Source organism: Leptinotarsa decemlineata, unplaced genomic scaffold, assembly GCF_025532065.1.
Source record: "Leptinotarsa decemlineata unplaced genomic scaffold, Ldec_3_MD MMD2_tig00001393_RagTag_RagTag, whole genome shotgun sequence".
In the NCBI taxonomy this organism is placed as follows: Eukaryota; Metazoa; Arthropoda; class Insecta; order Coleoptera; family Chrysomelidae; genus Leptinotarsa; species Leptinotarsa decemlineata.
The window spans coordinates 2,061,826-2,086,156 of record NW_027412562.1 but is presented as its reverse complement, the minus strand read 5'-3'; the positions used below and the strand labels follow the sequence as shown (position 1 = coordinate 2,086,156).

The following is a 24,331-nucleotide window of genomic DNA, read 5'->3' as shown; positions in this document are numbered from 1 at the left end:
GACTTATTAAGCCTGTCGCCCACAATTAATTTCAACCGCCCACTAGTCCTGCACGGCACAGCCAAGAGCGTCCGCCGCCGGAAAGGATTCCAGCTCTCCGATCCTGTCCGGCAAATAACGGTACGTGCTGTGACGGACTGGCCAAGTGAGCGCGTCGCCGGCCAGCGCTCGCCAGCATCAACCTGTCCAAACGTGCCTGGGAAGTTTCTGTCTCTCTGTTTTGGTATCCCATTAGTTGACAGCACAGTGTCAGACGATACCTGTCAAAATGGACAAGGAAAAATTGAGTTGCTCATTAAGGCAGGCTCTAGAATATCCAGAAGTTCTGAAAATTTGCCTGTAGTCATTCGAAAATACTGGAAAAATGTCTCCCAGTCTTCTTTCGGATCGTTGAATAGATGATGAAACACTCCCAGATTTGCCCTCTTTTGATCATTGGGATGGACCCACAACATTCTTTTTTGTGGATATTTTCTTCTACATTCCATAACGCCCCCACTATAATGACGACTTCTTCGTCAAAACTGCTAGTGATAGACAAGTTTCTGTCACCGCTCGATTTCAACTGAAATTCTCTTGAAATCGAACAAACAGAACATTCAGTTTGCTGTTTGAAACTGGACGAGTGGGCGATGCTACAAATAGGCGACAAATTTCAAGCTTGTGCCGGACAAGTAGGCGCCAAGCTTCAAGCTTATGCCGGACAAGTAGGCGACTGGCTTTAAGCTTGTCGCCCACACAGCACAGCACTTCGACTTATTGAACCTGTCGCCTGATGGCGACGGGTAGTAGCATCGCCCACTTGTTCAGCTTCAACCAGCATACTGAAGGTGCAAATCTGCGAGTGTCTCATCATCTTTTCAACGACCTGAAAGAAGACAAGGGGAAATTTTTCCAGTATTTCCGAATTACTCCAGGCAAATTTTCAGAACTCCCGGATAGCCAAACAGAGAGACAGAAACTTCCCAGGCACATTTGGATTGAGGCTGGCGAGGGCTGGCCGGCGACGCGCTCACTTGGCCAGTCCGTCACAGCACGTACCGTTATTTGCCGGACAGGATCGAAGAGCTGGAATCCTTTCCGGCGGTGGATGCTCTTCCCTGTGCCGTGCCGGGCTAGTGGGCAGTTGTTCATTCATTTTCATTGTTCTAATTCTATACGTATTTCCACGGGATGGGCTGTGCCGGACAAGTTGGCGATAAGCCGGGGCCTAAATCTGCCCACACCCCAGGACTCGTCGCTGGTCTCCGCGAGGGTCTTTATCTGCCTACTCATGCGTCAACAACAGTTGAAGAAGAAAAAAACATTTCTTATTTAAACAATGGTATGGTTGGGTCGACGAAAGAATGGACAAATGTCAAAACGTCATGAATTTGTGCTTTCGATGTGAGTCCATAAACTGACACGAAGTAATGAAAACGAAATATGTGACTACTGCTCCGAAAAACTCAACCTTGAGGTAAACAATAGCTTTTATTTTTGAAATATACCATAGGGGTCAATTTCAAAAAAAATCATCAGCACTTCAATAATTATTCACTAAAAACACATTCCATTCCTCAACAAGGAAGGAGGTGACCTAGTGAATAAATGCTTGTGTTTTTAAATAGTTTATTTTGTGAAAAAGAAGGCTGAAAAGTCGCCCTTTTCTGAACTTTGAAGGGCAGTAACTTTGTAAATGAGGAGAGCGCCGCTTTTTCTTTCGGATTCGTAATCTACGCATCAAAATAAGTACAGTCAAAATTTTTTTCAAAATCGCCGGGTGTCCACAAAACGAAAATTTACCTGAATTTTCTACTATGCGGCATTAGTTAGACAGAGCCAATCCGAGTTCGAGGTTAAAATGTATTAGTGAAACTCAAAGTAAATTTTACAACACTCTCTGTTGCTATTAAATCTGTCATTTTAACTTTCCTGTCAATGTAGTGAAATTGATATTCATGTCTCAATACGAGTATATCCGATAGTCAAAATCTCAATTATGTCGATAACTACTAGGAATGTTTTGTTGGTATCTACAACATTAATAATCATTACTGGAGGCTTGATGGCATTGCTTGTTGGCTTAGTCTTGCCTGAGGAATTTCTTCGGGATAATTATGTGCCTAAAGATCAGAAGTTGAATGTAAACAGATATATCAGAGCAAGAAACAAAGTGAGAAAATATGGGAGCATCGCAGGTTTCACTTGGTTAGTTTCCGTGAGTATGCCCCGTTATCTCGATGTCAATGATAGCTACTGGATGTTTGCCTGTACTGGAGCAGTCATTTCTATCAATACAGGTGAAGTATTTTTTTATTAGATAGGTTGTTATGTCGAAAATGTCTACACATACGGGAAAATTATAAACAGTGATCAAGGTGTTTATTCAGGGTGTTTCAAATTCGATCCTCCCCATTGGGATCTCGGAAATTATGAGAGATACGAAGATGGTTGAATTGGGGCAAAGTTGCGCATTTCTAACTAACAATATGCCGTTGAGAAAGTTCTGAAATTCCGAGTATATCCGGAGATATCCGGAAAATACCGAAATTTCAGAAAATGGTTTTTATTTTTTTCTGGCTTCATTTTTCGAATGATTCGAAAATGAATTGCAATTCCATATTGCCACGTTTTCCCTGTTACATAATGGTGTTTTCAGATTTGCTATCCGGCGTTTCGTCTTTCGGCCAACATCATCAACTTTATTTTTTCTTAAGGGCGGTACATTGGATTCTTTCTGTTTTGAATAGAACCAGATTTTACCTTCTCAATGATGTATTATAAGTTATCATTCTTTTTAGAAATATTGGATATATTGAAAAAAATCAATTCATGTCATAATAGGCTTTCACTTTGATGTTTCTAAATTTGACTTTCAATTCGTTACAGTCAATTACAAATACAATAGAAACACTAATAGGATATCGAAAATGTACTTAAACTTGTATGCCGAAAGACGACAACCACATCGAACTATGTTCAAGTTTTCGAATCAAAATCTCACCGAGTTTGGTTCGTTTAAGAAGCCGATGAAAAAATACGGAGACAGAATCAACATTCAAAATTTGATAAATGAGGTGTGTATGAGATAAATCAGACATTGTGTTCTTTTCAATGAAAATAGAAATTTGAACCAATAACAATAATTAACTAAAATGTAAAGATAAAAGTAAATCACAGCAAATGCTCAAAATGCTGGCCTTGTTCATGATAACACAACTGTGCCCTTCTTCGAATATAATTCACTGCACGATTGATTTCCCCCCTCTTCAATTTTCCGAACACTCTAACAATGCTGTATTTTTTCAGTGCACCCCATAAGAAAACATCCATAACACTCAGGTCTGGAGACCTTGCTGGCCGCCGCACCGGTCCTATATTCCATATCCAGTTATCACTAAACCTTTCAGTCAGGTAGATACTCTTCTGGTAGTGTGCGGTCGAGCATCATCATGTTGAAATCAGATGTTGTTATAGGTAGCCAAAGGTAGATGATCCAAATAGTCTTCGAAAATCGACATTAAAAACTGGTGATAGGTTTCTCCATTCAGAATTCAGTGGAATAAATGAGGGCCCACAGGATAATACTAAATATCACTCAAGGTCGAATTTCTCGGAACTACCTGGGGTTGTTTATGCTCCAAATGTGTTCGTTATTTTGGTTGAATGTCCCACTATTCGTAAAAGTTCTGTTACCTGTCCAAATTACATTTTCCAGGAAAACAGAAAAATCAGGTATACTTATTAGCTAATTACAAAATTCTAATCGCCTTCCGTGATCAACTGGATGCAATTTTTGATATATGTGTATTTTGTAATATTTTCAACTGCTTTTTTGAGATGTCTCCAAGCACTTGTATGACAAATATTCATTTCGGTGGAAATTTGACGTGTAGATTTCCCCGGGTTCATGTTTATCTGCAAATTATTAATTTTTATTGAAAAGGACACAATGTCTAACTTACCTCATATATACCTCATTTATCATATTTTCTTCAGTTTCCTGTTCCATTTTGTCTCTGTATTGAAAAATAGTGTACTTTGTTTCGGCTCTTTAAAGGCCCGTGACGTCACGGGCCTAGTCCCGCTTCTTGTTTGATTGACCAATAGGAACAATACAAATAATGAACATTGCCAAATTGTAAAATTCACGGAGCTCATAAACAGTTTCTGATTCATTTGTGATTCAAAATAAAATCACACTCACTTCCGACAACTAAATCTAAGAAGAAAGTGTAAGAAATGCATTAGAAAGAAGAATTAATTATACATGGGATCCAAATAACACAAAACGCAATAAAAACATCATTTTTGAAATTTCTCCGGCAATAGACATTTTCATGTTGATATCACAGAAATTTTAATAATGGAAGTGTATATGAACCCGTTAACGTTTAAATTCATGAAAAAATTCTCCATATGAAATGAAATGTACTGGAAAACCATGGTTCCAAATAGAATTTAACGAGCTATATTTTTAAATGGTTCTCGAAGGCTCATGAATCCAATGAAAATAATCAAGTATGCATTCATGCCACACACCAAAAATAAGAAATTCAACGTTATATATTAGCCATATTGCCCTGTCAATATCTCTCTTGAATGTATGAGACAATGTATTCTTTCTAATGTTTCATAACTTCGTATCTTTGGTAAAATAATTGACCACTTGGCAACACCGCTGTAGACACGATCAATTTTTATTGGTCGATAGACACGCGGCCAATTTAAACTCTTGCTTCTCGATTTTTTTTTCTGCAAATATAAAGAGGTATTGGGACCGATTAAGCTCGATAAGTATAATATACCCCTAACTTGATCAGTCTATAAGCAAATGGGTATTATTTTCAATAGCATGAAACAAGCCCATTGGTGTAAGAGTAACCAGGTTCAATTCAATGCCACAAAAACTCAGGCATCGCTTTTCTCCAAAAAGATGAATGTTTCCGAACTATATATAATAATGTCAGGACAGACAATTCTGATTTCTGCTTCGATGAGTTTGTTGCGGGTTAAAATGGACACCAATATGATTTGGCACAATCATGTCGTTGGGATCGCACAGTCTGTATATCAAAGGCTTGTAACACTGTTCCGAACCAGAGAACTCTACACACCTCAGCAACTTTTGATGCCTTATAAAGTTCAGATCAAACTTTCGTTGGAGTATTATTCTCAAGTATGGACATCCGCTCTTCAAGCATACCATGAAGCTGCTGGATTCCATCCAAAAAGTGGAACTAATGTCCAAGTATGCCTCTACCTCACAATATGTCACATGACGATCTTGCATTACCAGTTCACTCCCTGCATCCATATTTTGTATTACAACAACCGATTTTTGACGACCTTCACGGAATTCGTCGGCGACCGCACTACGACCACGATTGAATTCACTATACCAGCGATACACTGTGGTTTTTGATGGTGCTTATTGCCACACAAAGAACTGCGTTTATCGACACATTCTTGTTGAGACAATCCAGGTCGAAATTTGTAGCAAAAAACCAACGAAAACCTTTTCTTAAAATTTCCATTTTTCGGTCAAATTTATTTTCCCAACTCACTGTAAACAAAACGAATAGCACTTGTACATCAAAACGTTGTAAGTAGGGGAGAATAGGGTAATGGGAGTCAGCGGGTAATGAGAGTCACCCTCACATTCACGAAACAATACGAGCGAGCAACGCAAAAATGACATCCCTACCCCCGCTCTGACCCAACAGTGCTGCCTGGAACAGCCTGCGCCAGTCAGTGCCCACGCTATTGAGATACGAAGGTGATTTGTTTTTGTGCTCCACTGATATAATTTTACCTCATTGCAAATTAGAAGGTAAGTATCGAATACCTTGCAGTATGCGATTGAGACTTTAACACGAAATTAGTTAGACATTCGAAATTTTAATGGGCAGTTCAGATTATGTCAGTGTTTTGAAGAATTTTTTTATTTTATTTTTTTTCGCATTAGTGTAATTGTGGGAAATGAGAGTCAGGTGACTCCCATTACCCGCAAGTGATCACTATTACCCGCAACTTTGCATGTTGAATCACGTCATTTTTATTTCTTTTTAGATGCCGAAAGTACGGGTCAGGATAACTGCAAAGGCTTCCTGGTCTTCTGATAGCCTGAAAAAGCTATAAAGCTTGTTGAAGGAGATTCTTCTATGAGAAATGCTGCTAGGTTAATGGGAATCCCCTTTTCAAGCCTCCAAAAGAGGATAAAAAAGGTTCTACCTTAGGACAACATCTAGGACGGTTTACTGTTTTAGTGCTGAGACAGAAGCCGAGCTAGCAAACTTGGTGAAGAAAATGGCAAATATTCTTTATGGTTGCACTGCTAAACAAATTAGAAAAGTGACTTTCGAATATGCTGAAAAATTGAATTTGAAGCACAATTTTAATCAATCTTCAAAAATGGCTGGACGCGATTGGTTGCATGCATTTATGACCAGACATAACATTTCTATTAGGAAACCTGAGGCGACCAGCATAAACAGAATAACAGCTTTTAATAAAACCGAAATGAGTCTGTTCTTCGAGGTACTTGGCCAGCTGATGGAATAACTTATATTTGTTCCAAAAAATATTTATAATAGCGACGAAACGGGTATTTCAACAGTTCAAACTCCTGGAAAAATTCTGGCTACCAAAGGACAGAAGAGAGTGGGATCGATAACCAGTTGGGAAAGAGAAAAAAACATCACTTTGATGTGTGCTATGAGCGCTGCTGGCGGTTACATTCCACCGATGTTCATTTTCCCCAGGAAAAGGTTGACTCCTCTACTCGAAAAGGATGGTCCAGCAGGAGCGCTTTACAAATTCTCGGACAACGGTTGGAATAATGAGAATCTCTCTCTTGAATGGTTGGTGCACTTTAAACAGCACGCTAAACCGTCTGCAGATAAACCCATCCTTTTAATACTAGACAACCATGCTAGTCACATTTCTCTTTCCATCTACAAATATTGCAAGTCCAATCATATTCATATGTTGCCTCTGCCACCACACACGTCACACAGAATGCAACCTCTGGACGTTTCTTTTTTTGGTCCGCTCAAAATGGCCTAAAAAAAGAATGTGACTTATTTTTGAAAAGCCATCTTGCAGAAAAGATAACACCTTATGACGTAGCATCGTTGGTGAGAAAAGCATTCAATAAAGTTGCGTCTAGTAGTAAAGGAGAATCGGGTTTTAGAGCTACTGGAATATATCCACTAAATCCGGAAGTATTCACAGAAGAAAATGTCTTCGCTGCAGAAACTCTCCAATCTGAGACTATTGTAATCCAAGACTGCAATGAAACTCTCGCAGCTACCAGCATGATTCCCAGCACATCAAAAGAATTCCACTCACCAGTTCCGAGTACTTCAAAAAAAAATTGATCCACCGGTTCTTGGGATGTCTGAACGAGTAGGCCCACTTGATTCTGAACCAAATATTATAATCACCAGCAGCTGCCACGTCAAATCAAATTAGTGCTAATTTGCACGATTTGATCAAGTTGCCAGATAAAACACCTGTTATGAATACAAGAAAAGGCCGAAAGAAGCACCACGCTACAATTTTAACTTCAACGCCAATCAAAGGAAAGCTGTTAGAAAAAGAAAATAAGAAAATGAAAAAATCAGGGGATGAAGAAAAAGAAAATAGATGGAAAGGTAAAGGTCAGGGAAAAAAGACTACAATACAGAAGAGGGGTCCTGAAAATGCAAAGCGCCAAGTACTACAAGAAGCAAATGAAACTTCTGTATCAGATGTTGACACTGACGCAGAAGATGCTGGAAACAGATGCCTGGTATGCAACGATTTTGGAAAGAATAACGAGATGTGGTTCAGATGCACGTCATGTGGGCTATGGGCTCACGCGAAATGCACTGGGTGTAACTCAGCTGAAGGTTATGTCTGCGATATGTGCTAGGTTTTCTTTGATTGCCCCCAGGGTGACCACCATTACCTTCATATTGGTGTAATGGGAGTCAAAACTGTTTTTTTTATTAATTTTATAATATCCAATGTTGATTGCCAGAGTGGCTGATAATTATTTCTAATGATAGTTAATTAAGTACCTATATGATGTTTAAAGGCGGTTGCAATAAATAGTTTGTTTATGATTACACTTTTATTCGAGTTCTCGTTTAAGTGACCCCCATTACCCTCTTTTACCCTACGTTTATGCGAATTTGACACGATGAAGTTATCGTACTGTTACCACATTCTACCTATTGTAATTAGTGTTGCCGAAATATAAATAGACCCCCATCGTCGCGTATTGAGTGTCTAGCTAGCATTTACTATGGTTACTCTGATGATCTCGCCAAAAAGTTTTCTCCAAATATAGTTCAAATAATATTATGAAGTAGAGCTTATTGATTGTTTGGACATTAGCAACAACTGTGTCTACAGGCAATCTAACTGTCAAAAAATCCTCTCAGAATTGTCAGTTTTATGTGAATAATATCAAGTGGACACTTTGATCCTGTATTCTCTAATTTCATTATCAAAAGTAACAACGAGTCGACCAGAAACTGTTATTTTGCTTCCACTATTACATCGATCAAGACCAAGCACAAAAATACAATAATGAATTGTTCCATTCAAAATATTCACATTCCTTTTTCGCTTCTTGGGTTTAAGATGGGAAAAAGTACTAAGACATTGAAATGAAATTGAGGCTGAGCTTTGGATGATGAAATCTTCCCAATTGTGATAATTTTTTATCTAATTTCAGTTCTAACCGGAGATGACTGTGTCCGAGATCCCTTCAACAGTAATGACTTTTATAGAAGTATAGTGAGATCCGAGAGCCGATATTTCTTGAAGGGAGGTGTTGAACATCGCATTATGAAAGTTTTCTCTGGAAAAGATGTTGGGCTGCCATCTCCATACGATGGTCTTTATATCCTAGAAGTTGTTCCGGACTTTTCCGAAAAAGTGAAAATTCTAGCACTTGGTAATTCAGAAGTGGAATGGAAGGTCGCAATCGAAGCAGGTTGGGGTGGAAATGAGGTAATGAAATGAGTGAATGAATCAAAATAGATAATTTCAGGAACATCTGGTTTCAGTTTTGAGACCAGATTTATTTATTTATTTATCCAAACAGGCTGATTAACCTAGCTACATGTTTATTACATAAATAAAATATATAATTTCAGTTCAATACTAATACCCAATGATAATAGTACATGATAATTACAATACAAAGCGTTCATAACCGCAACTGTCAATGAACAAAAAACCAGGGAAAAATTATACAGAAATATTTAGCAAATAATACAATATAAATTGACGAAAACAGTATCATGATAGTCAAAACACACCTTTGCTGCAGAGATAATATTTTAAATTCTATTCCAAGTTTTTATATTCGCACCGTCCTATAATCCTCCTATTGGTGCTATTTTTCAAAATACTCGTACATATATCTAGCAATTTATTTTGCACTTTTACAAGCTCACCTAATTGAGTTGAATTTTAGTATCACCAAACTTTGGGTGGATATCTACTCGAACTAAGGTATGATGAAGTATTTCGATAGTTTCTATACTGGTGAAATGCCTGATTTCTCGGAATGTTTATCCTAACATCCAATTAGCAGATTTCCTGATATTGCGAATATGGTTGGCAAAAAAAGTTGGATTTTAAGTTAAATTTTAACTTCCTTCATTCACTCTTTATTAGGTATCTATAGTGTGATGAACATTTTTATTTTATCCTACTCATAGTAAAAACATGTCATTTACTTATGTTGAATGAACATTTATTATCATGACTCCATTTACTATATTTTTTTTTCAAAAATATAAGTAATGAAGCAACGATAAAAATAAAATAAAAACAACAATAAAAATTAATTGGCGCTCCGGGGCGACTTCATTGATTCCAGTGGCGCATTTGCTTTTTCAGCTGCAGGAAAACCCGGAAAAACCTGCAGCACCACATCATCTGAAGATCTTGATCTAACAATGTCCTCTCTCTCATAAAACAAAATGTAGGGTGTCTCCAGAGGCTCCAATAAATTCAATGCATCACCAGAACACTTCGTGACACGACTATCGTCATACTTAAACCAGTCCGTTTCTTCTTTGACCAAGGCGTAATAATGACCAAATTCAACGCCAGAATCACAGTGAACAATGACTGCATGAATATCATAATAGTGGTCTGCTAGGTTGAAATGTTCATGTATTTCGAACCTTCCAATGAGTTTCTTGCTTCCGTTAGAAGTTGAGTCTTGTTTGAAAATCATCAGTGTTATTACTAGATTGACTGGTGCCTCAGCTATACTTGTTTCCTTATAACAGTCAGTTAGTTTGGCGCATGTTTGACAATACAGTCGATCATCGCCTGTTAAAAATTACTATATTATTCAGATCTTTCTGTAAAATCGTCTGCAAAATGAAAACCGTATGAATAATTCAGCACTGATGTAAGATCATTATTGAACAATGTGAATGAGGGAGGCCCCAAATTAGAGTCTTGTGGGACACCTGAAGTTATAGGGAAATATATTTCGATAATGTCTAACCGTAAAAAATATATTTTGTAGATAATTTGAAAATAACTGTAATGTCTCTTCTATTATTCCATACATTCCTAACTTATGCAGTAATTCATCATGATTCACCTGATGCTTTGCTGAAATCAGTATTGCTTTGTGAGCTCTTGGCTTCTACCAAGCAACGTCTAAATTGGTAGCAAATTTACAAAAACGACTCTCCTCTATAGAAAGACCTAACAAATTGTCTCCGGTCTGGATTCCTGGCCATACTGAGTGGGGCCGTGGTGAGTGGGGGCCGGGGTGAGTGGCGGGGGATCACTGTCTCTCTCTTATGGGTGTTTGACAGTCCCCCGGTGCAGACAACACGGCACTCACCCAGTAAAGTTATCGGTCAACCACCCAATCCCGCACCTGCGGGTAACAGGCGTTGGCCGGTTTCAAGCTAGATGTGTAGGAGAGGTGTCTCGCAAGAGCCCTCGGCGGTAACTCATCCAACGCTGGAAAGGTAACTTTCCTAACATGAGTGCCCCTTGGGGTAACGTAAGGGTATGCGGTGCAGACCACACGGCGTACACCCAAAAGTTGTTGATGAACCGCCATATCCCGCACCTACACGGGTAATGGGCGCGACATCTTCGACATATGATGTGTGGTAGAGGATGCTCGAGAGAGTCCTCGACAGTTACTCATCAAACGTTGGAAAGGGAACTTTCCTAACATGAGTTCTAGGGGGGAGGTGAGTGCCCGCTCGCGGCTGGAGGCTAGTGAGCCTCATCTCCAACTGGCGTTAGCCTCTTAGGGGAAGCGGCTCCGCTAGCGGGTAAAGGGATACAGGGTTGCGGTAGTCCGTTCATGGGTGCATTGCAGCCCCATACTGAGGCACTGGACGGCTTATGCTGTTCCGTGATTCTCGCCTGCTTCTGTACGGATCCGAGCGTTCGAGGTGTCGGGGCTTGCGGTCCTTCCGGGCTCTAGTATCCGAGTCTAGTCTTGGAGGGCACCAAGGCAGACGCTTGAGGTGTCGGACCCCGGTTGGACGGAGCTACTAGTATCCGAGCTTAGGACCCCGACCGGCCACTTCCGGGACCATATTCCCAATTGATTTGGCATGGTTGGCGGGGGCAGGTGTGCGACGCGAGCACTCTCTGGCGAAAGAAGAGCTTAGTTAACTTGTACGAACGTTCGGTCGAACGCTGCCGATGGTCCTGTCTCTTGGTTAGCCACACTAAGTAGATGTAAGGAAGAAATTCCGGGTTCGGTGAGCGGGAGGAAGCCCTGCGAAATCCTGTTGGTGTGGGGTGAGGGGCGGTACCCGCAAGGATTTCCAGAAAATCCACCCCTCCACACCCGATCACATCCAACGCCTGGGCCTGGGCGGCCTAACCGGCCCCCCAAGCCCCCCGGTGCGGTCGTAACTATGACTCTCAGCAGCCATCAGGCTGCTGACTCTTGCAAAAAAGGGTGCTGCAAGAAGCTTTATCGGACCAGAACCTGTAATTGGAATCGCTTTAGGTTTTGCCAAACTAAGATTGAACACCTGGATGGCAAGAAGATTTATCGACTTCTGGAAGACAGTTTGTGTCGTTTCTGTTCGGAAAATGATGAAACAGCAGAGTTTATACTTTGTGTCTGTCTCGCTGCGGACCGAATCAGGTTTTCAGAGTTTGACAGAGACACACTCACCATCTGACCTGAAAGATCAATCACCATATAAACTAATCGGATTCGTTGAGAAGCTGGGTTTACTTGGTCGAGTTTGAATAGATATGACCCACAGTAAACTCTTGCGGGTTGCGGTGGATGGTCGAAAAGACCCAGTCACTTTTAACCTAACCTAACCTCTATATTCAGTTTTTTACCGACCTTTTCTGGGTATTTGTTACCTTCCACAACCTGAAAAAAAATTAATGGAGAACTTTATACAAGTGTAGAAGGGCAAACTTTTTAGTTCACCCTGATAAGTTACTGCGAAAAATTCAAAGTATTTTTCACAAAGAAAAATCTTCTATTTATCAGTAACTTTTCGTATTTAACAATTTTGCCTATCGAAAAAATTGTTAAGAAACATACAATACTTACTTTAACGTTTTGGAGGCCAAAATCTGCCTCCGTCTTCAGAAATGGACAAAAACATTCAAATATATATTGGCAGTTATTCCTTTTTGATTATTCATTTCTTCACTTCTTCGACAGATGTCAAAGGAGTTTTGAAATATGAAATTATGTCAATGTTGTTGATTGACAACTGAAACATTCGATGTAATACAAGGTCCTCAAAACTCCTTTGACATCTGTCGAAGAAGGAATAAATAATCAAAAAAAAATAACTGCTAATATATATTGATTTTTTTTGTCCATTTCTGAAGACGGAGGCAGATTTTGGCCTCCGAAACGTTAAGGTAAGTATTGTATTGTTTCTTAACAAATTTTTTGATAGGCAAAATTGTTGAATACGACAAGTTACTCATAAATAAAAGATTTTTCTTTATGAAAAATACTTTGAATTTTACGCAGTAACTTATAGAGGTAAACAAAACAGTTTAGCCTTCTACACTTGTATAAAGTTCTCCATTATATTTTTTTTTTATTTTTCAGATTGTGGAAGGTACCAAATACCCGAAAAAGGTCGATAAAAAAGTGATTTTCCTCCTCAAAAAAATGACTTTCGTTCTCTATATTCAATTGGGACTTATTTTCAAAACATTCAGAGACACAAATACTGGAAAGACATAGATTGGATTCAATTGATTCATTAATCATAACTCCATGTTGCACATTGGTATATTGATTTGGATTGGACTCTCCCACAAAGTGAATTTAGAAGTATTTGCTTGCATTATATCTTAGATTTGAGTGTATAATGCTCTTATGTGTGCTGTTGCTACATTATGCACTTTTTTTCTTTTTAATATTAAGTCACAATGTTTAATTTATCCATGTAATGAGATCGATAGGTCTGTTTGGATATAAATATATAAATAAATAAACAACTATGTATGAATAATTTGTTCAAATTTTGCTGGAGAACACAGTATTGAAATTCGTCTATAGTTTTCTATGTCCTTTTCATCATGTGATTCATGTATTGACGTAATTATAGATGTTTTCCAAAGAGAAGGAAAAGTTTTACTATTTATCATCAGGTTGAAAATATAAAGCAGCCATTCTCAGCTCTTCAGGGCAGCTTTCAAGTATATATGGCGTTTGCCATCCACACCATCTGACTTGTTTGGCTTAATTTATTTTGCCGCATTATTAAAATCAGATTCATCTATCTGATCGATTTACTACAAATGTGCCATTATAACACAGGACAATATCTTTAGAATTCACATTACATGAGGCTCATTGTTGGCAAAAAGTGGAAAAGGAAAATTTTGCAAAGTATTCTGTAGTTTCATCAACTAATACTTTATTTTCTTGGTAACAAAAATAGTTTGAATTCGAACAATATTTTTATCTATTATCAAGACAATTCCAGAAGGACTTTATTTATATCGGTATCTACATTTTCCTTTAATCTCTCAAAGTACTTACCTTCTTCCTTTTGTACAACGTGATTGGTACGGTACCCATCATATGGAATTTTTTTTATTTGGTTATTCATAAAAATATCAGTTACAGTTATGGAAAGAAATTGTTCGTTTTTTGAATACAATTTTCTTTTCAGTCCATAGGAGACATTTAAATTTTCACTCACAAAAGATTGTTGATTATTTGACTTGTTTTTCATTTCTTATTGATACAATTTCAAATTTTTCGTTTCTCCTGTCAAATTGATTTTTATTCCATGCGCAGTATCAAATGAAAGTCGCTATGACAAAATGTAAGTGATTGATGGTCATATCAACGCAAGGGCTCTCGACCTTTATTTAATTTCAATTGAATTTTTTTCAACTCACGATTCTCGTGAATCACTGTGAAGTACAATGCTATTACTTATAAAAACTTTTTCCGTAACATAATTCAAGACAGATCTCAACAAAGACGACATCTATGGGAACGACACAAGACTAAATCTATGAATATCAAATCTAAACGAGGCTCCCAAGAGATTTTGAACTGAAATTTCATAACTTGATGGAATGAAAAGCCTGAATTTATACCACTATCTCCGTGTTTTTCTCAATCATGATGTTATTACACTTACACACCTGTGAAGTTACTATAGATAGTAAAACCCAATGAACTGTTGATTCCCTTCGATATTTTGAAAAATAATACCCCATTGTTGATGAAAAACACCATTTGATGCTGGTCACAAGTATATTTAGCCGATGAAATGATTGAATAAAATTTTGAAAGTCTTTTCTTGATGACCGGCGCATCCACCAATATGGGGCTATAATAAAATGTAGTCTATTGAAGAGAAGAAAACCCAGAGTGAATAGGACCTTAGATATCAAAAGTTTCATCCGCTACTGCGACATACATCATCAGGACGAAAGTTATATCTCGAAGTCTCAGCAACGAGTCGTCAAGTCAAAATACCAAGAAATGGTTTTGTATACGACAATATTGCTATAACGTGTTATTTTTTTCAGATTGCGCATGTCGATATTATGAAAACAGACCCGTTTCATTTTTCGAAATGGCATAGAGATAAGGATTACTGTTGTCGCAATCTCGAGCTCTGTTCCAATGTCAATACAACGATGACGAAACAGTGTTATATAACTGCCGTAGTCCATGGAAGAAAGAAACCATCAAAGGTGAACGGTAGACCTCTGGTGATTTCACTACCTTCAGGTACGGGTAATGACACCCTCTTAGGTATACAAATGGACCTTGAATATATGAACGAAAGCACCACTTTCATCGACTTGCGTTATGAGGAATTTGTAGAATGGGCCACAGATCCAGAATCTTATGAGAAGATAATGTATAGACCATCATCGGAAAAGATGTACCTTTATAGGCAAGTTGATTATCAGTTACATCGCCAGGGACAGAAACGGGAGAAACGCCAGCTGGGATATGGACAAGACAAGGATGAATCTAAGGTCAGAATTGATCTCGATATATATCAGCACTAACGTTCTTGTCAATACTGAAAACAATACTGTTACTGATGTTGTAAAGAGTTTTCTTCAAAATACTGCATTCAGTTGAAATGAAAGTAGAACGGTTATCGTTGTACCTGTCATTTATTTATTTATTTATTCAAAATTTGGGATACAAACAGGCAAATAATCATAGTAGCATCCACTTATAGTAGTGGTTACAGAGACACTCGGTGTCAACAGATACAAGAAAAAATAAAAATTAATGACAATAAATTTCGTACATACTAACCAATTATTCATTATTTCTGCTATGTGTTGAATATACTTTTCATGGTTATTTTAAAGGAATTCAACGTACCTAATAAAGAAAACATTTACGTTAATACAGTATTTGTTGAAAGAATCACACATTCTAGTAATTGGGGAGTTTTTGCCCAAATTTGTGTTGAAATTCTGTTTCTACTGTTTCTATGAGGAACGTGATAAAGAATCATTGATACTAGATTGTGTGGGTCATAACAGTTTGTTATAATTTTATAAATGAAAACTGAGTCGGTTATTATTCTTCGTTGTTCTAGAAGCTGTATTTTGTAGTGAGATCGAATTTCGCTAATGCCAAGTATTACATAAGTCTCCGTTATTTTGAAATGCAAGAACTTTACGAATCAGTTCTGGAGCCTTTCTAATCGTAATTATTGTGACACTCGAAATTGAGTTCACAGTAAACAAATGCATAGTAAATAGATTTGATTCCTGCCTCGTTGTTGAAGTCTGCATATTTTGCAGAAAAATACCAAGGTTTTGCTTTAGGAATTTATCACATAATCCTAATGGGGATTGAAAGTCATTTCGGTATGTTGTTTCTGTAGAAAGATATACATGCACATTTATTAACATTAAGTTTTCATTTATTGAGGTAAGGGTATTCTAAAAAAGTATTGGGGTCTTCCTGAATCTTTGAGCAATCTCTAATTGTCGTTACTTTTCTGAAGATGTTCTTCAGCATATAATAGTATTTGTGAATGCTTGAAGCAATCTTTCAAATCATTTATGAATACTAGAAACATTAACGGACCCAAATGTGAACCTTGAGGGACACCCGAGGTTACCACAAATTGAGTAGATATGTATCCACCATTTACCAAAATTCACTGAAAATGTTACAACTCCATGTAATCTGTCTGCAAACGGTTTCCCTACATATTTTTCAACGATCGCGGGTAGATTCTTTGAGCAATTACCAGCAACCACAGTGTCGGCCATTGATATTTGCCTTCGAAGCCGAAGTCCTTTTTTCTATTCCCTATCACACCCAATAAGGTCCTTAGAGTAATGACTGATATGGAAAGGTCTGGAAACTATGACATGAATAGGGGAAGTGGACTCACCTGGAAACTATCATTCTATATCAATTAATTCGATAATTAGGAAAATTATAGAGATAATCGTCAAAAATAGAGTAACGGAGTACTTTAAGGATGGATGATAAATTCCTTTTTTGCAAGACAAAATACAAGCACTACAGGAAAAAACCTTAAGGCGCTCTAATAGCGAAAGTAGCGATTCATGTTGCATTTGAATCGCTCAGGAAGTTTATTTCACATAAACGCAATTATCCAAATGAAACAGTTCTTAAACAGTGAAGTTCGAGGTGTACTGAGTTGAACCTCAAAACGACAAGCAGCCAGAGTCCGTCGCGTATTTCTGATGTAGGTGCCGCTCTTGGTGGAATTAAATGTGCCAAGTCTTTTGAAAATCTTCCGTGAAAGTATCTATAAAATATTGGCAAATATTTAATCTTTCTTCGATATTCCAGACTATTAAGGTTGCATGTGATGTTTATGTCTTCAATCAGGCAGATAGCTCTTTTTTGGAGGAAAGCCAGCAGCTTCAGGTTATGCTTAGGGGCGAAGGTCCCTCCATACATGAAAACAATACTCCAAAGAAGCTTTATAAAGTATCGAAAGATACTGGGTACAGTTTTCTAGTTCGGAACATTGTTACAACCTCCTAAGAAGCAGTTTCTACAATTCCAGTGACATGTCAAGACATATTGGTGTCCATCAACAAATTTATTGAAGCAGAACTCAGAATTGTCTGTCCCGACATCACTATATCCGGATCGGAGACATTTATCTTTTTGGAGAATACTTATGGCTAGGATTCCGTGGCATTGAATTAAACCTGTTTTTTTTGTCCCTTTGGAGCTTCTGGCTTGTCCATTTAGTCCAAGTCTCCAGAAAACACTGCAGCCTCTTGGGCTTATTGCGTTTATTCTCCCATCATCTCATGACAGCCATTCCATCAGTCTCGTTTCCTGTACTAGTTTGTACAGGTTCCGTGTTGGATGTTCGTCATATTCGTCTGGACGTTATTTTGTACGTCCATATATTGCCTGCCTCCTGTGATTCAGTGCCTCCTATTCGCATAAGATGTGTAGAGCTGTTTCTATCCCTTCGTTGCATGATCTGTAGCTGATGTCTCCATTTTACTGCCCCATTTTATTCAGGTGTCGTCCAAGCGGACAATGACCGGTAAGTAACCCTGTAATTATTCTGAGCCGATCCCTACTGTATTGAAGTAGTTCTTCGGCTCTTTTCTCGGATGGTTAACTAATGGAGGTTCTACTGTGTTTGTTGCAAGGTACTTTTGTCCAGTACTCTGTGTGCCAGGGTTTTAGTTCAATAATTATAGGGATTTTTATATTAACTTTCAATTCAGAAAAAGTTATAACCTAATTAACAAATTTATAATTAACGTTAAAATTGGAATAAAAATTTTTTGACTGCGGATTATTGTTCATTGATGTATCCCAACATTGATGAATTTTTTTATTCCTTAATATTCACATTTAATATGTTTAAATATTTTTTATGTTTTTATGTCAGAGTGACGAAAGGCGCGGAAGCCAGACTACCCGCTTATGGCTCTATTTTCAGAGCTGTGTAAAAATTATAAATAATCGAGATACAGTTTCGGGAGTGGGGACTTTTTTCACAAAAATTCATTGATCTTTTCAAACCTTTTTTCAAATTTCCAAAATTTTGAAAATTTTCCGAGATATTAAGAAAAAACTAAAGCCCCATTTTTTTTCACTAGATTGTTTATAACTTTTGTAATTTTTATCGGCGCGTTTTCGGACCTTCCCTTAAACTTTCTAGGCGAAAATACGAATCGAATGACACCTTGGTCGTAATTTTTGGACAGGGCTGAAAAATGTTACAAAAAAAAGTACATGTGAACTAGACTACCAGACCTCTCGCCAAACGACTACCATCTTTTCAAGCACTTCGATAAGTTTCTCATCGGTAGAACCTACGCCAATCAGGACTAAGCAAAAACGGCTTTGTTGACTTCATCGATCTCCGAGCATCTAATTTTAATGCTGACAGAATGAATCGACTCGTGTGTCGTTGATAAAAGTGCACTAATCCAAATGATGCTTATTTCGATTGCATTCAATTAATATTCAGTGAAATTCAGTTCAAAGTAGTAAAAACGGAAACAACTTTCGAAACAACCAATAATTTGTAGTACCGTTTTTGTAGAGAATTTCAGTATCTATAAAGTTTCTCTGAATTATTTTGTTGGTAGCTTTCGCCATTCAAGAAAGATGGGAAAAAACAAAAATTATGACTTTTTTTAGCCTGTTTTTTCTGGACTATACGTATATATATCTTATGCACAAATTGTTGACGTATGTGTATTCTTTCATTGACTCAAATGAAATGATTTCGGTGTTGTGTCGAAATGAAATTCGTTGTTGATGATTATATGAATATCAAAGAAAAAAATAGTAAACGTTTCAATTTAAAAGGTTATATTTTTATGAGTGAAATTGATTGCTTCCTTTCTATCTTTGGAAAATTCCCACATTTTTTTGTATCGAAATGGAATAGTAGAAAGCCATAAACATTTTACTTTCACAGATACTGTATCTATAATTTCCTCTGCATATGAATCCAAAAAATTGTTGTTGGTAGCCATTCATTTTGAAATCAGTTCGGTTAGAAGTTCATCCGTAATCGTGAACACAAACTTGTATCTGTTTCAATATCGATACAGTTATTTGTAGTTACACTGAAAGTAGTTTCAAAGTTATGAATTCAAGTAGATGCGAGGGTAACAGATACACTTTTGGATACTTTGCTTGTTTTCAGTACTGACATTTTCACTAACGCTGACTCTAAATTAATATTGTTGTCCAGGATGATCTTGATGTGTGAAGCGAAGATGGGAAATATGGAGACAAAGAGAGCTGAGACATATGTAAATGAATCGGATCATTAAACACTGAATTAGGATTTGATTGTTTACTTTATTGATGAACAACATATGATTCTTCATAATATGAAAAGTTTTCCACATGGGTGTTTTCGAAGTGCAGTGAAAGGATATAAAAAAGCTTGCTATAATTTATGACGTACTCTTACTATTTTCTTATTTTATTAAGAAAATAATAGTATTGCCCTGGTGGAAATGACTATCTCGTGAGTTCGCAGTTTGACTTCCGATTCTTATAAAAATTCAATTCAAAGTATTGAAAAGATATGAAAAACAAAAAAATTTAGTGCACAACAGATGCATCCATTTACAGGACAAGAATTTGATAAATTGACGAATAAATTTACATATATCATTGAATTAAGAAAAAAAACATCTTCGATTATTATTGGTAAATAACATGAAATGAAGACAGTAAGCTAGATGATGGATTGTTCAATTTTGGATAATATGGTCTTCAGTGGGTCGAAATTAATATCGCATTGACTGCAGTAGGTATTATAATTATCACATATTAAATTTATAGGAGACACGTTTTCAAGGCTGGATCTAGTAAAAGGTGAATAGAAAGTGATCTGTCTACGTGTAGTAGCTTAAGATACGTTGAAGTTGATTTGTTCTAGTATCGAGGGTGCATCAATGAAACAATTGAAAATTTTGTAAAATATAAACTTGATGAAACTTTACATTGCTCTAAGGAAGGCAGACCGTATCTATGAAGTAATGGGGAGTGTTCAGTTCCTCTAGTCAGTTGCGCATAACAAAACCAAGCATTTTTCTAGCCGATGCCGCGACAGTATTGGTGTGGCCAACAAATGTCAATCTGCTGTCAAATGTCACCCCTAGATTTTGACAGCTTCTTCGCGAAGGAGTATTTCATCCTCGAAAGTATAAAAATATTCAATTAAAAATGGCATTACGTGTAAAGGAGCAAACTTTGCTTTATTGATTCGACACCAGTTATCTATCAGGTGTAATGGAGACTGGAGATAAGAGCAGCTCTCTAAACCTGTGATAGATGAAAAGAACTTCAAGTCGTCTGCAAAAAATAAGCTGCCATACGAAAGTTCGGAGGTGAGATCATTTTTGAAGATGAGGAAGAGCAGGGGTTTTAGATGGAAGCCTTGTGGCACACCGCATGGTGATAAGTATTGCGCATATGCAAATCCATATAATTGCTAGGACTTTTTGATAGAAGTGGCAACGCCGCAATCCTGAAAATATTTTAGATCGATAGAACAGGTAAGGAAATGTGAGAGGTGAAATTTTCAGAGAAATCATGCTTTGCGTTTTCCAGAAACGTCTAACCCACCATCGACCGTGAGTCACGCTGTATATTCATCAAAAAAACTATACAGAGAACTTAACTTTTTCACATGAGATAAACATACTTTTTCAGTACAGGTCTTCATATGTTCAAGCATCATATACCAATCGATATTTCTTCAAGTCGATATAATACCAGGACAAATAACTTGTCATGTTCCTCACATGAAAAAAAGGACATAGAACTGCAACTCATCTAAGACATGTTATTGAAAACTCGTTACCTCAAAATATTTCAACTATGGAATCTTTGAAGAAGTTTGAACTTTCGGTAAAAAATCAAGTATTAGCAAACAGAAGTAATGTGAGAAATGTAATTAATACAAAAAATAATTGAGAAATCACCTCGTGATGTGTATTTCGAATTTGATAACAGTATAATTGAAGAAAACAACAATTATTTTTTATAATTTCAACTTACCACTGTTTATTTTAACTTTAAAAAAAAAGCTGTGTTCTATTTTAACAAGGGAACTATTATAACTGTATCAGTCAATATATTTACATAAAATATAAGTAAATATCTTTTTATATTCATTATGTACTTCCTTGTTGAAACTTCCATTCTTCATTATTATTTGTATCTGTTGAACTGATGCCTGTTTTTGATATCTACCCTGTAAGTTTTAATATTCTACTTCAACAACATGTCTATTTGTGAAATATCCGATTGGAATATATTTATAAATGTAGGGGAAGTACGTCCAAAATGAAATATACGGACAAAACGATACATTAGTTATATTTAAAAAACTGCGCGGTATAAACTGTCAAAAGTTAGCCAATCAAGAAGCACCTACACCGGAAATATACCATTGGACTTTTGAGAGCCGTTTAAAATACAGAACGGACGCCATGTTGACATTTGTGTTTTGAGGTTGGAAAGAAATTTGTTAGTGGTTATTTGTTTTTTGTTTTTCGGTAAGTTTTCTTTTGTTATTTTACTGTCCTATAATTTTATATTTCGAAGCATTTTGTGTTTAAGGTGATCACGTAGAATTCAAAATATTATTGTCACTGCAACAAGATTATTCTTCGAATCGTAATATTTTTTGAGGCTATGTACAAAATGACATACAACCACTATGGACAAAACGAGAAGAAGAATTTTTTTAAGTAAATCTACGTAAATCTTTTTAATTTACAGAATGGCAATATGCCCCGAAATTATAAAAGGACAAGTAATCGGCAATCATGGAGTCAAGAAGCGATGAAAAAAGCTATTGAAGCTGTTAAAGAGAAAAAAAGGGGTTGGCTTCTGGCTTCTAAGACCTTCAAAGTGCCACAAGCTACACTAAGGCGGCATGCTTTGGAACAAAATAAAACAGTTGCACCTGCAGCAAAAGGTTTAGGCCGATTTCAGCTAACATTTCCTCTTGGAATTGAGAGACTTGGTTGAGCAAATCAAGCTACTTGAAACTCGCATGTTTGGATTAACGCGCACAATGGTCCAAAAACTCGCTTTCGAATTGGCTGAAAAAATGGCTTTTCACACAGTTTTAATGAAGATAAGGGTAAAGCTGGCCAGGAGTGGCTAGATGGATTTTTAAAACGCCATAAAGACATATCTTTACGAAAATCGGAGCCTACCTCCGCAGCCAGAGCCCAAGCTTTTAATAAACCTCAAATAAAAAAGTTTTCCGATAACTATCAAGAATACATAGACAAACACAAATTAAACGCAAACCGTATCTACAATGTGGACGAATCGGGGCTGTCTACTCTCCAAAGACCTCAAAAGATCCTGGCTACCGCTGGCAGGAAGCAATTAGGTACCATTACAAGCGCGGAGCGGGGATCTTGTGTGACAATTGTGTGTTGCATGAACGCAGCTGGGTCGTATGTACCTCCTTTCATGATTTTCCCAAAGAAAAATATGAAAAACGAGCTCGTGGATGAAGCACCAACTGGTACGGTAGGAGTAGCTCAAGAAAGCGGGTGGATGACCACTAAAAGTTTCGTGAAGTGGCTCCAGCATTTTCAGAGCTTTGTAAAATCTAGTCATAATGATAAAGTCCTTCTTATTGTCGATGGCCATGCCAGCCATAAGTCATTCGAAGCTTTGAACTTTGCCAAGGAGAATGGAATCGAAATTGTTTGTCTTCTTCCACACTGCACCCATCGTATGCAGCCTCTCGATGTGTGCTTTTATGGACCGCTAAAGACATATTTTAACCAAGAAATTTCTGTCTGGCTTAGAAATCATCCAGGAAGAGTGGTGACAGCTCTTCAGATCGGATATTTATCCAATCAAGCTTATGGAAAGACTGCTTCAGTTCAAAATGCATGCAATGGTTTTAAAAACACTGGACTATCGCCAGTTGATCCAGACATATTTCCAGATCACTTTTTTGAACCAGCTGAAACAACAAATATGCCAATAGCTTCCACAGCTGATAACTCAGACTCAATCCAGGATCAGAATCTCCATCGATGCCAATAGAACCGGAGGCTGGCGAGATTATGGCCCAGGAACAGAATGAGGCCCCTGAATCTTCATCAAAGCCATCCACTAGTTCTTGTAAACCATTTACTTCATCGGATTCTTCAGACGCAATAGCAGTCACTAATGATATTCATAACACACTAACTGGCCCGTTAGACATTTCCCAACCATCCACAAGTTCATTTGCATCGACAAGTTCTTTAGCTGTTCCAGTTAATGTCGTTTCTCCACTTCCCAGTGGTAAATTTGTAAGTGGACAGGGTAAACGAAAGCCAAAGAAACAACATTCCTACTTACGTCATCACCAAATATGGCAGAATTAAAGTACAAACGAGAGATTGCAGCTGAAAAACCAACTCGTAAAAGGAAACAAGCAGTTACTAAGTCTCTTTACATTGATGATGACTCAAATGAAGAGCGCTCTGATCAAGAAGACGAAGAAGATGATTGTGCCTGTATTTACTGCAACGATCTCTACTCACGTTCGAAGCCTGGTGAGGGGTGGTTGAGGTGCAGGCGGTGCAGTCGTTGGGTTCACGCAGCCTGTGCTGATTTGCCAAAGCGTACCAAAAATTTTGTTTGCGAATTGTGCAATTAATTTTTATTGTTATATCTTATTTTATCTTTTTTGTTATGTTGATGGCTGTGTATGTCATTTAGTCCATACGACTCGTGTCGTTTTGTCCATACGGTATGGACAAAACGGATTTTTCTTGATCTTCATTTAATACTGAATATTTTTTTAAGTGTTGATTTTTCTGACAAAATCTATATGACTCCTGTTAACCA

The 24,331-nt window shown here is 37.4% G+C and overlaps 2 protein-coding genes across 5 annotated transcripts in view; one reads left to right on the top strand and one right to left on the bottom strand.

Moving 5' to 3' along the window:
- LOC111515167 (transcription factor hamlet) overlaps positions 1-24,331 on the bottom strand; it is a 300,593-nt gene that overhangs the window by 206,255 nt on the left and 70,007 nt on the right. The gene's annotated exons all lie outside the window — the stretch shown is intronic.
- LOC111505780 (uncharacterized) lies at positions 1,883-19,790 on the top strand. Of its 3 annotated transcripts, none has more exons than XM_074176080.1 (4): positions 1,883-2,282; positions 8,711-8,988; positions 15,025-15,483; positions 19,647-19,790. In XM_074176080.1, the coding sequence occupies exons 1-4, from the start codon at positions 1,982-1,984 to the stop codon at positions 19,650-19,652; spliced, it is 1,044 nt and encodes a 347-aa protein (XP_074032181.1). In that variant the 5' UTR covers positions 1,883-1,981; the 3' UTR covers positions 19,653-19,790. The 3 variants fall into 3 exon arrangements, with proteins under 3 accessions (XP_074032181.1, XP_074032180.1, XP_074032182.1); XM_074176079.1 differs by having other exon boundaries at positions 1,884-2,282; positions 19,695-19,790; XM_074176081.1 differs by lacking the exon at positions 1,883-2,282 and adding an exon at positions 8,602-8,626 and having other exon boundaries at positions 19,695-19,790.